Raw genomic sequence first — 14067 nt, 5'->3', positions numbered from 1 at the left:
CTGAAAACTCAAATTCACAGCCATCCATCCATCCATCCATCTTCTATCATCATCCAGCTTAATGTGGCGCTGGAACTGATTACAGGGTACTTTATGCGAAAGCGGGGTACAAAATGGACAGTCCACCAGTCTCACACATACTCACATCTATTCAGAGTCGCAGATGGCCTTGTATGAGTGTTGCAAGGGTGGTGTAGAAAATGCACACATGTACAGGGGAAAACATGAATATGTCACACAGAAAGGCACCGAAGCGGTGGGGTTGAGTCTATTCCAGTTTCCAGTCAGGCGAGGGTGGGGGTTGTTCAATCCCTTAGGTTGACTTCCGTCTCCAATCCCACTCACATTGTAGCAGCGATGTCTGCGACTCCATTTATTTGATTGAAGGACAACTCGCGTAGCTGCTGGCCCTGACTGAAACACCACTGCACGCTACTGCTGTTTCCATTATACTTAATTATCCTTCCAAATGTGTCAAATATACTTTGAAATCCAATCCTTCAAATCAATAATGCTGAAAACATTTGTTGTGGACGAGATGTGTGGAAACACATAGACGAGTTGTCCAGCGTTGCTGTTTTGTGGACGATCAGTCCATGGACTGTTGTCCGTGCACTTTTTATTTATTTATTTAGACATCCTCCTGCTGTGACCCCCCAACCTCCATTGCTCCATCTCCATCTGAATCACTCTCTGGCAGTTTACCATATTACTTCCAGAGAGGGCAATCATAAATGAAATTGAGCTGACAGAGTTAAAGTGCATCAACTTCATGGTGATTACATCATGTGTTGTTATACTATGACTCATGCTGCAGACAAAAAAAAAAGTGTCACAGGGGTTTATGTGGTGCAACATACAAGAAAGTCCAGGTCGTAGGTGTCTGATATATGTTGAATTTATATTTATGTTGATTTGTATTTTAGCTTTATGCAGGTATGAGGTGTCTTTTACACATAGTATAGACTTTTTTATTTCTTTTGACAGTTTGTGGTGCAGCTTTACATCAAGTTAACTTCCTGCGCAGACTCCGTGGACATTTACTTCTACACAGTGGACACAAAGTCGAGAATATTTAACTGCTTCATCCACAGTGAGGCGTAACGTGTATTAATCAGATGTCTACCATCAGTGAGTGATGAACACAGTTGAATGACAACCTCTGAGGCCTGCTGAAAGGTGGCTGCTCTTTAGATCTCCACACCCTTTACTGAGATGAAAGCTCACTTATTAATTCAAATCAATATGCTGTTAAATACCGGGGCCAGACCTTGTGAACCAACCTAGCACCAGCACAATAACAACCCCCCCGACACACACACACACAGACAGGTTGGACTGGAGAGCCAGGTGCTCACCCACAGGACCAAAGAGAGGCGAAGGTAACTGTGACTCAGAGGGAGACGAGGCCTTAGCAGGCAAAGGTTTTTTTGCATGTGGCTTAATTGCAGCCAGCATCTCCTGCCGAGCATAATTAGCGTTGGGTGGCATGTCACTTCCTGTGGAGTTTCATTTATTAGAGATGATGATTGGCTGAGGGATGAAACGCCGGGGTGACACCCCCGCCTCCCCTCACAGCGGGACGGTGACACAGCCAGGAGGGCAGCAAAGGGAGGATCTCACCTGCTGGAAGCTCCCCTGCCTTGGATAATGGCCTAATTAAGACCGGCTTGTTTTTCCACTTGTAAATGTTGATTATCTTGATCGTTTCTTCAGCGATTTTCTTGTAATCAAGCTTCCTTCAGCCCTGATTTTACTCCCTCCTCATCCTCTTCAGGCTCCTTCTAATTATCTTTTGAGTATATGTGTCATTTTCATTGGCTTTTTTTTTTTTCCTTCTTTTAAATATGTATAGTTTTTAATCACCATTTTCATCAGAAAAGAGAGAGACTTTGGCACCGTTTAACACCTTAGAAACTTCTGCAGGAGATCAGTATTCAATCTTCTCAAGAAGCACAGTTCCTCATGGAAGATAAAGGACTGAATAAAAACAACAACATGAATTTTGCCTACCCGGTAGTAAATATTAATTCCGCTGCTGGTCAAATGGTATTTGTACAGAAGTTTTTTTGGGCTTTTATGAGGGTTTGTCAGTCCGTTTCAGCTCTGCGTTGTCAGATCGCAGTTCAGCTGAGGAACTTTGAAATAATTTGTCAGATTTATATCATGGATGTTAAAAAAAATAAGCAAACAACTAATCTGCATCAATTACGCTTTCATGTCAATATGGAGAATAATTTAAGAGGAGAGATTCCAGCCAATTGTAGAATCGTCTATAGAATTGGGTTTCAGTCGCCTGAGTTGGACAAAGTAGTAAAGATGGGTAGATGAATAGAAAGATGATCGCTCTCAGATATAGGGCAGCTTGGATTTCACCATTTGCATGCCAGTGATTAGTCGCTTCAGGGCCTTGTGTTAAAACTGGATAAAATCGCACAACTGTGGATTTGCTGGCTCATTTACCAGGGTGAATAGCTGAGCCAGAGGTGTCAACCGTAGAAGCTGGAAAGTGTCAGGTTTAGGCTACAGACATTTATTAAATCTGCAAGAAAGAAGAAGACAACACGAATGAGCTTTGGTTACTCGCGAGGAGAATGGCCTAGGAGCGTGTTCAGATTACACCTCCTACCCACTCTGAGCTTCAGACCATTTCTCCTGCGGTTTTATTTCATTAAACAAAGGGGAGGGTTTACAGGATACACATCATAGTAACAAAACATTCTGTGAGTTTTAACAGTTTATCAACTATGAATACAATCAAAGGACATCCCGCGCATGGGACGTCGAGATGGCAGCTGTGTGGAAGACGTGGCTCATCTTGTTTATCAGCCTCGGTCAGGTTGACCTGCTCAGAACATGTGATTAGTGAGCAGCGCCTGAGAGGCGCTGCTAAGAGAGAATACACAGAAATAAGATAGAACTTGAATATGAATATAATTAAGCACGAATATGGCAACTACATATAAAATTGCTCTGACATATTCCCCCTGTTTGTCATATCTGTGCTTAATTTCTCACACCACTTGTAACCAACCACTTCAATATTGATTTTCAGTTGCAAGATCATTTTCGCAAGAACACAAACATTTACACTCAGGTTTCTAATGTTTTACTGTTACTCGTAATCTTCAGGGTCTGAAAAAAGGTCGGGCTGGATGGAAAGTCATCATCCTCGCTAATTTCAGAGTCATGATCAGCATTCCCCAACAACGGATAAGCCTGCGCCAGGTCCTGTTTCATGGGAGAGATAGCAGTGTTGATTAGGCGGGTGAGAAGGGCGCGGATACATGGAATACAGCAGCAGCCACACGGGGTGAGGGTGGCGATGAAGATTGCCGAGGAGACCAAAACAGACATTACTAGAGCTTTGTATCTCCCAAACATATCAACCCAACCATCCCACATCGATGTGTCCACGCCAGAGTGATCTTTCATCTTTTTATTCAAAGTACGAAGACCCTCCACGGCGCGTGTGAGCGTTCCATCTGCTGCTGTGTTGTTCGGAATAAAGGTACAACATTTGTCACCAAACATCGAACACACACCCCCCTTCTCTGCCAACAACATATCAACCGCTATACGTGTCTGGAAAGCCGTCGTCGATGTTGCTGAAAGCATCAGTCTGCAACAATTTCTCAGAGATTTGAGTTACATGCAGGGGAAGGACGTTTTACTGGAATGATTAAAATTATGAGTGCACACAATCCTTGAGCTCGCTTAGGAAGGCCATCATAGATTTTGTTTGGGCCACACCACCACCACACGTCTGCTCGTGCTCATGGTGTGAATTTGGTTGGAGCTTGAACTGTTTCAAGGCACCAGGAGTTGTTTAGGCTTCCAAGGAAATGTTTAGGGTTTGTGCTCGTGATGTTTATGCCGGTGAAGTTCTGAGGTGCTACGATGTATCTTTTATGTCATTAGTTAAGTAGTCAGTAAGTCTGTTTGGAATAACAGTACAGCACATTTTCATATGTTGACAATGAGACAATGTCTAAAAAAGAAAAGAAAAGAAAAAAAATCAAAAGTACCTCCTATCTAAGGCATCTGTTCCTGTCTCGAAAATTATTTTCCCCAAAAATTTTAACGCAAACTAAGTATTTGTTTTTCCTTAAACAGTTATTTAAACTGAATTTATTAATATTAAACAATTGAAGTTGATCTTGTTGGCGGTGCAGCAACATCAGTTCAGGATCCACCTGCAACATCTCACATCAGATTAGACAGTTCGATAATTTTATTAATAATCAACCACCAAAGAAATACTGACTTTAAATTATTGTCATTAGAATTTATTCTATGTGCTCCTTATTACCAAATGTGTCTTTTGAAGATTATCTTTTAACTCTCATCATGTTTTTTTATTGCTTTTATATATATTTATTGCCATTCCCCCTTTTATAACAGAAATAGAAAACATTAAATAATCTTTTACTTTTAATTTAACATTACTTTTAATTTAAAGTATTCCCCATTTATCCTTTATTCCACATCAACACAAAAACATCTCTAGTTGGATCACTGTGCTCCTCCTGTTCTCCTCTGTCAGCGTCTCCCATGAGAACTGTCCTGGACAAAACATCGTCTCGTGAGGAAGTCATGTTTCCACCTCATGCTCCTCGTCTGTGGTGTTTCTGATGTCTCACAACAATCTCTGCAGAGAACCCACGGTCTGTCCTGAACTTCTTATCAGGCAGGTGGTGTTCCCTTCATACCACAAACAACGTCTGAGTCTGTTGAGGGACTGGAGGACGATGGTCAACAGGACAAGAGGCTGAGGTGACAGTCCGAGGATGCATCAGTAGATTTAATTATCATCATTTGAATTCAAAGGGAATGGCTTTGCCCGTCGCATTAGTTTGACTTTAAACAGGTAAAAAACCGTAAAACTAGTTATTTTCATATCTCTTGGTTGGTTCATTTATTGGTTTATTAACTTTGTTCATACACTTTTTCCTGTAGAAAGTTGAATCACTAAATTTGGAGTTTGAAAGTATTGCCCTGGTGGTGGTCTGTTTAAATTGCATCTGATGGTTTGTTATTTGGACTTTTAGTTCAGTTCTTTTGATATTAATTGTTATGAGACCCACAAGATCTCTTTCTGAAACTTTTACTCCTGGTAAGTAAGTAAGTAAGCAAAATTTATTTATAAAGCGCTTTTCACAGATAAAAATCACAAAGTGCTGTACAGGAGAAAAGGTAAAAAACAACAATATAAAATGTATATACATGTGTAAAATTTAAGTGACACTAGTGAAAAAATACCCATCAACCAAAAGCTCTTCTAAGTAAACATGTTTTCAAATCCTTTTTAAACGAGACGACAGAGTCTGCCAGGTAGACGGTTTTAACTAGAACCTGTTCTGTTAGTTATTTTAACTAAAACTGCTGGTTGGAAGTGATAACTTTAATTTAATTTAGTTTAATTTAATTTAATCAATTTATATTAACCATGTTTCTTTTCATTTATTTTACTGGTTAGATTAAATCTACATCAGTTAAAAACATTATTTTAGAATAATGGCTGGTAGTGTGTTTGATCTGGTTTGGTTTCTTTCGCTGTGTTGAGGCGGTTCCCACAGGAACCACACTAAGGCAAAAAGCATTATTACGATTGCTACGACGGTTAGGGTCCGTTTGACTTTGTCATTACTGCTCAGTTCGGCTTCCGCTAAGTCACTTCACGGCTTGTAATGGTTCTTCTGCTGACTTTCAGGTCTACCCAGGCTCTAAACGTCTGAATCCACCCTATTATCAGTCTTTTGCTCGCTAGATGGGGTCGGAGACTCAGCAGTGATGACTTTTTACAATGTGATAAATGTATCTAAGTTTGCCTTTCTGCTATTTTGAATATGTTTCCACTAAACCAGCTCTTTATGGACAAAAGCACAACGACTTTTAATTTAATTTAATTTTGTTCCTAAATTTTCTGATACCTTCTATGTGAATTTGTTTACCGAATGGCTTCCATTATCGCTGTAAATTGTTTTGCTATTCCGTATGTTGGGATTTATAATTTTTGCAAAGTGCTTTTGCTAATGTTACAGTATCTGGATGTTATGTTGGAAATAGTTCTATCCATTTAGAAAATGCATCTATTATCACTATTCTGGTTTTGGAAATTTACCTCCTTTTTTGTTTTCTGTTTTATACAGATTATACATACTGCTCAAAAAAAAAAAAAATATTATATTTTTTTTTTTATTTAGTAAGAATTGATGATATTATTAGTGTACCATCCCTCCTGTTGAGGCATGGCGAAGCCCATGGCTCATTATTGCTCCTATTTATATCGTGATTTTGGTAGAGTAGGTTTTCCTTTTGGTCAGAAATAGAAAATCTCTTTCTGCTGTGCTCCATTTTTTATTTATTTATTTATTTTTCATTCTATTTTCTCATCCAATATTGTTTTTCTGTTTTGGAACCGGTTTTGCATATCTTTTAAAACTTCTTCATCTAATTCGGTATTCTGAAGATAAATATCTAGCTCCTGGTTTAATTTTACCACTTGTTTGGCTGTTTTATCTGCAAATACATTGCTTTTTGACATTTGAATCATCTGTGTTCTTTTTATATGATCTATAAATATTGTTATAGCAGCCCATCAAATACTAGCCATATTATGTCTGATAATCATTATTTTGTTTCTGCAAAGGTAACAATCTATGATCTTAAAAACTTGAGAATAATTTGATCAGTTTCTTATTTTTTTTTTTAATTTCTTGTTTGAGGTTTTGTTTATTTTGTAAGCTGACTCTTTTCCAAACTTCATCTAAATGTTTAGTCTAGTTTTTAGTCACTGTGTTAGTTTAGTTTAGTTTCACTAATCTATTGTTGATTTTATAAACCATTTAATTCCTGGACCTCTGTAAAAGGTCTTAAATTTCATTGCACACATCAAATTCTAATTTTGATCCTCAAACTTTCAAGTTTAAAACTCGTATCTACTTTTTCCTACTGAAATGTTCAACATCGCGTATTTGAATCCCTTCATTCTCCCACTATGTGTGTGTGTGCGTTCTCATGGTACGACCTTGGCACGCTGAAGTGTATTTTACGTCGCGACACGGCATGTCGTCATTGCGTTGAGAGTTTCCATGTTTGTAGTCCAATCTACCGCCTCCACAGCCTCTCATTCCTCCACCAGCAACGTCTGGTAGAAGCAGAATGGGATCGGAGCTGTGGATTCTGTTTTCATTCAATGTCCTTGGTCTCCATAACAGCTGTTTGATAAGGAGGAGCTCTGATTCATGCATATACACCCAAAGTATTTGTTCAAGGATTCCTTTATTGATTCATTTATTTCATCCATTTATTCTATTCAGTTTATTTAGCAATTTTATTTATAGATTTTTTAAGTTTAAATTCCAAATAACTTAAGTTTACTTTAGATACGTTTATTTCTTCACTAAACACATTAAAAGTAGTCCCGACACATTACTTAGAGCAGTTTTGTTTTGTTTTTGTGTTATCTCGTCTAAAGCCGTTCAGTGTGGAGACGTGTCTCCTGCACACACACTGAACACACACACAAACACGCAAACACCCAAAAACACAAACACACACACACAAAAACACACACACTTGTACTTTAAGTTGTATAACTAATTTTACACACTCTTCTGATTGCAGTTTTCGTTTAAATCCATATTTCTTTTGCTTTACTGTTTTAGATATTGAGTCAAGCGAGGGTGACTTTTACTCATAAATTTTGCGTCACCAACTTCATCACTAATTAGTTTTTGTACAACAGCTTCCCATTTTTAATTTATGTTGCCAGTGCGATCTCATGGACCCACTAATTCCTCCTTGAAAGACGAGCTTCTAGGGCAAACCTGTTGTTCGCTCCGGTCTTTCAATAGGTGTTCGATCACAGGAGTGAGAGTCATTTTAGATTTTCCCACAATTTCACCTGATGAGTCAGCAATAAGAGATTATTTTTACTCCCCAGATAGAGCTCAGTTGACACCGTGAGGTTTTACTGATCGTCTGGGTTTCGAAAATAATTTCTCTTCATACACACAGTCCTTTGGTCAGTCACAGTCACTCGAGTACTTTTTGTTTTTATTTATATAACGCATACCATTTCTATGTGCTGTCATAACCTTTTTGCATCTTTTTAGGATCCTTTTTAGTTTTTTTTTTTTTCTTTAATCGCATTTTTTAAAGCTGTTATTTATTTATTATTATTTATTTATTTTGGTGTATTGAGACTCCCGTCGAAGTCGTATTTTGCGATCCAATTATCCAAATGTTTTACATTTTCTTCGCTGCAGCGTTCTACATATTTCCAATCTTTACAAGTTAATTTATCGCGCGTTTTAGGTTTTTTCCGTGTTCCCTTGTCCCATTTTGTTTTTAAATTTGGACGGACCGTACTACGTGGGGTAGTCTATGGTTCCGTTGGTCAACCTTTCAACAGGGTAGTGGTTAATCTTTACTGATCGTGGTAATTCTCACTTCAACCCTTTCAGGTGGAGAATTCTTGCCTGTGCATCCACGTCAGCCCACTACTTCCTTTCCTGTTGTTTTTAAATGGTGGCTGTAACCTAGTGGTTCACAGTCCACCCACTCATTCAACATGCACACTTTTAGTTTCTTTCTTACGGAATTTTCGGTGACGCTGTAACCGTGGACTCCGCCGTCCGTTTTTAGTGTGAACTATTCTCAGGCGTCCACTCCTCAGCGCCTTTTTATTTACGGAATTTTCGGTAACGCCGCAACCGTGGACTCCGCCGTCCGTTTTTAATGTGAACTATTCTCAGGCGTCCACTCCTCAGCGTTTTTAGTTTTACCTGTTAGAGTCTAGAATTCACAGGGTTTTACTATCCTGCAACCCTCAGTCGCACATTTTCTTTTTAACCCAAAACAATGCTCACCCGTCGGAGTCTTTTTCCTCTCGCCGTTGGATGCCTTCAACCTGCGGGTCCCAGCACACGAAGCAGTGTCAGTTCCTGGAAAAGGTGCTGGGTCTCACCTAGTGAGGCCCGCCACGGCCGTGGGCTTGCTGGCGACGACCGCGTGTGCCGGAACCACCAGGCGTTGTTGGCATCCGGCTCGAAGGACCAAGTTAAATGTCAGGTTTAGGCTACAGACATTTATTAAATCTGCAAGAAAGAAGAAGACAACACGAATGAGCTTTGGTTACTCGCGAGGAGAATGGCCTAGGAGCGTGTTCAGATTACACCTCCTACCCACTCTGAGCTTCAGACCATTTCTCCTGCGGTTTTATTTCATTAAACAAAGGGGAGGGTTTACAGGATACACATCATAGTAACAAAACATTCTGTGAGTTTTAACAGTTTATCAACTATGAATACAATCAAAGGACATCCCGCGCATGGGACGTCGAGATGGCAGCTGTGTGGAAGACGTGGCTCATCTTGTTTATCAGCCTCGGTCAGGTTGACCTGCTCAGAACATGTGATTAGTGAGCAGCGCCTGAGAGGCGCTGCTAAGAGAGAATACACAGAAATAAGATAGAACTTGAATATGAATATAATTAAGCACGAATATGGCAACTACATATAAAATTGCTCTGACAGAAAGGAATGGCCATAAAGTGTATTTAAACATCATGTGTCAGCCAAAAATGACAGGTACCAACTGTTCTTCTGCTGTTACTGTACAGTAACACATACTCATTCCTCTGGTTGAACAGAAAAGGTTACATTTTCATCCTAATAATGAGTGTATATTTATTGCCTTCAGTATTTATGTCCAGGTCACTCCCCCAGGGACTGTTGCTGGGTTATATAGTTAAGTGTTGCTCTGATTGAGGTACTTGCCTCTCACAATAAAAGGTCAACGTAAATGATTAATGAGAGGAAAATGTCATAAGGGAAGAGGAGAGGGAAAAGAAGGTGTCTGCCAACTATGGAATGCCTACATCAGAAATTATTTTTCTGCTCTCCTTTGAGACATCTCCTGACGTAAGACTGCTGCATTTTATAAGTATGTATATTTGTGGAAATTCAAGCATGAGTCTTTCATGAGAAGGAAAAAAAAAAACAAACCTGATTATTTACAGTGGATTCCAGTGTTCGGCACAGCTGGGGTCCTTTTACAGCAGCCAGACAAATCGATCGTAGATCAGCTGAACAGCAATTTCCATTTAAGATGTTTATGTCTTTGTAAGTCTTCAATCCATCTTATGGATTCAGATCAATGGAGAGAGAATAGCTCATGAGGCTCCTGTAGAGAGGAGTCCACTGAAATTACATCTAAGCACAGACAACAGCATTTTTCTTCTAATATTAGAACAATTAATGGTTCAATACCAGCAGGGGGCATATCTGATTGGTCTCATTTAGACTTTACTGCATGTGTGTACATGTGTCATTGATTTAAGTAAAGCCAAGAGTTTTTTTCTTTTTCAGTGACTTAAATGTAGCTTTGCATTGTGCAGCTCTGACAAAATGCTGGCACTCCCCTTCTATCCAAACAATGTTTGACACAAAGAACAATAACACGCATGCTCCGTTTTCATATGTGTCTTTATTGTGAACACCGTTTCCCATTGAAAGAGGACCGCAAACTGACCTTTTCACTGGCAAGTATATTTCTTTACAACACTTTGTAACATTCAGAGACTGTGCACTAACCGATATGGCACATGTCAGAAATGAGGTGTGAGCATCAATCTTCAGTCAGACAGAGAAACAAGGTTATTATGATTAAATTGCATTAATATGTTCAAATACAGTTTTTTTTGCTGTCCATACTGATTCACTGTGGCATATTGAATATATAGAGATCTAGTTGACTACATATCTATATATAGATTATCTGAATTCAATTTACACTGCCATCATTACAAGAAGCATTTTTATTTACAGCCACCATGATTGACTCTACATAAATGAGATAACAATAAAAAAACACATTGCAAGGTTGATTTCTGATACAGACGATGTGTTACTCTATTTGTAGTCCACATTCACACTGTTTGCCCTTCTTACCTTTGAATAATACCATAAACACAGTGGACTGAGTGCTAGAGATTTGTGGCACTCACATGATCTCCTGAGAGGGTGGTTGTCATTTTTTCCCCTCTTTGTTCTGATGCTCCCACGGCACAGGATCATTTTCGTCCGTGTGGTCGTCAGTCTCCCTCTCATGCCAGAACTGCTCCACATCAGTCAAGACAATCCCGTCTTTCAGGCTCACTTGGTCTACTTCCCTCCCGCCGCCTTGTTCCGACTGGGACTGAGCCTCTCTGCTGGGATCCTGGCTGGAGCACGATCGAAAGCTTTTCTCCCCTCGAGGCTGGCCCGATGTCTCCGGTCTTGGACAAGGGGACTTCAGGGAGGTAGGGTTGTGTGGCCCCGGCTTTGGCTTTGGCAGAGGTTGTTGTCGCAGTGTGAGGCGTCTCCAGAACCCCCTGTACCCCTCCCTGAACTCCTCGGAGAGAGAGAGGACGATCAGAGGGTTCGCCAACGACAGAGAGAAGGTAAGCAGCTGAGCAGAGAGGGTCAGGAGTAGAGGAGGAGAGGAGAGAAGGGGCTGAGCTCCTTCAATTTCCTTCTCTGCGAGATGATGATCCCAAACCCACACCACCCACTGAGGGAGCCACAGGATGGCCATGGCCACCGTCAGACTAAAGAGCATCAAGGTGAGCCTCCTGGATCTGATCTGTGTGCGCAGATTCTGAGTCTTACTCGAGCGGCGCTGGCATTGGCCGTAAGCCTTCCAGAAATACATCAAGGCGAAGCTGAGAGGTGCACAGTAAACTCCCAGAGGGTAGGCTTTGACATAGACAGACATGAAATCCCGGGCTTGGGGGGGGACAAGCAACACACACACCAGCCCGCGGATCTCTCTCTGCAACGTAGCAAACAGCCAGTGAGGGATAGTGATGAGGCAGGCAGACACCCAGATGAAGAAGAGCACCACCAGGATGGAGCCCAGGTGGATGCTGACCTGCTTGGTTGGGTTGGACACATAGCGGTAGCAGGCTTTCGCCATGATAGCCACAGTGAAGCTCTTCGCCGCCATGCAGGACTGCAGGAACCAGTCGGCCGTCTTGCACACCACCCAGCCCAGATTCCAGCTGGCCTTGGAGTAGGAGGCAGCGCTGAACGGCACGCTGAACAGCAGCACCAGTCCGTCGGCAAACATCAGGTTAAAGATGAGGGAGTTGATGAGGGAGAGTTTGCCCTTGTGAGCGTTTGAGAAGAGGATGGCCATCGCCGTGAGATTGCAAGCCACACCCAAGACACAGATGACTCCCAGTACAGCCGGCACCAGAACCCTGAGCTCACCGGGGTCCAGGTGCCGGAACAAGCCGTGGTCATTATATGACCATTTGTCTATGGAGCTGTTCAGCACAGTGGCATTGTTCCCAATCAACTTGTCCATCCCGTCCAGGAAAGTGGCAATCTGATTTGAGAAGAAAGTACATGATTAGGCACAGAAGAAAAAAAAAGAAGATGAAAATTGTTATGAGTGGTGGAACTTCCAAAAACAAAGGTACTTTTAAAACAGATTTACCAAAAGTATGTTTTGAAATCCAAACCTGTTTGAATAGTTGTATCAGAGAAAGTACTGAGTGACAGTCTGCGATCACAGTGGAGCTCCTGTCCGTCCCCGTGGTTTTTCCACAGATGCAGTGATGCAGCTTCAGCGGCGAGTTATAAGGATCCTGTTTGATTGACAGTTGCTGTTCCCAGCTGGCAAAATGTGCGTAGACGACACCCTCACGGGGCCAATTAGGAAAAACTATGCACAGATGAATATATTGGGCTACTAATTTATGTGACTGATTGTGAATTAAAGGTCATTACTTGAAGTTTTTTTTATTTTATTTTTTTAAATTTTGCAGCAAATTACACATTTTAAATAAGAGCGCTAATACTTGGCAGTTGATGAAAGCCTTCACATTTTTGGCACAATATCTGCATCATTATGACATTTCTTGCAGGACAAAACTGATATGTATCATCCACGAACGGACGTTTTAATTATGATGTATGAGTACCATATTGGCCTAATTTAATGGAAACTCTTTTAAACAGAATATTTATGAATGGCATTGATTATGTCGAATAAATTAGGCATTTTAAAGAGCTATCAACTATTTTTAATTGGTCAAAATTAGGTTTCTTCTCTTTCTCTCATGGAACAGCTGCTTTTCTTGGTCTTACTCCAGTTTGTCCTCATGAGGGCGTCATCACATCACAAGCTACAAAAACATAGAACACCTATCTTGTCTCTTCTGCTTGACTGCTTGTTTTTTTATTCATTTGTTCAAAAAAAAAAGAGGAAATCCACCATTGGAACTTGAACATCTTTATTTCTTTTTTTTTATTCAAAGAAAGTCCAGTAAGCATAAAGACTGCATGGTAATTTGTTGCATTTCAATACATTCTGAGCTATAAAAGTTGTTTTTTTTATTTGTTTCAATTAGAAGTGACACAAAGGAGGTTGTTTAGAAGACATTACTGTTTAAAAGGAATTAACACTTAATTATTCCCTGATTTCACAGAGTTCAGTTAGACCTTTGACTGCTTTGTTTTTTGTTTGAGTCGGCTCTAAGAACAAATTCGACAGAAGCCAGCATCTCCAAACTAACCGGAGCGAAGTTCTGAAACACATCCTGCCAATTGTTTTGTGTTGCCTATCATCAGCAAGATGAGAAACACAAACAGGCATTCTAACAATCTTTAAAAAAAAAAAGAAAGAAAAAAAAGCTGAAATAATTCAATTGCATAGTGCCTCAGACGATCTGTAGATGTTGGGAGTAAAAATATAACTATCCGCAGGCTGTAAGCTTCATGAGAATCAAATCATGCAGAAAGAGCTACGCTAGCATTGTTATGCCAAGAAAAATCTTAGGTTTATGTTCAGTATTACAACTTAACAGGTTTACGGTTCTATCATCTACAGATCATTTTCAGTACTATCCAAATTAATGCAGAAAATAATACAAAGGAATTGATGTATTTTTGTCAGAAATCTGCATTAAAAGAAAATAATAATGAGGCTTCATTGTGTCTCGCGCAAACTGATGACATCAGACTTACTGCATCGTAAGAGCAACAATAACTTTGTACACAGCGTCCTCTCCTG

At 40.3% G+C, this 14067-nt stretch overlaps 1 protein-coding gene across 1 annotated transcript; it reads right to left on the bottom strand.

Moving 5' to 3' along the window:
* Window positions 1-11037: 11037 nt before the first annotated feature.
* Window positions 11038-12357, bottom strand: gpr151 (G protein-coupled receptor 151; the record flags this gene model as incomplete). The annotated part of the gene is made up of 1 exon (XM_080502122.1): window positions 11038-12357. The coding sequence occupies one exon, from the start codon at window positions 12355-12357 to the stop codon at window positions 11038-11040; it is 1320 nt and encodes a 439-aa protein (XP_080358248.1).
* Window positions 12358-14067: the final 1710 nt, after the last annotated feature.

Source organism: Blennius ocellaris (genome assembly GCF_963422515.1).
Source record: "Blennius ocellaris genome assembly, chromosome: 9".
Taxonomy (NCBI): Eukaryota; Metazoa; Chordata; class Actinopteri; order Blenniiformes; family Blenniidae; genus Blennius; species Blennius ocellaris.
The sequence above is the reverse complement of the archived record's forward strand: the minus strand, read 5'-3'. Positions and strand labels throughout refer to the sequence as shown.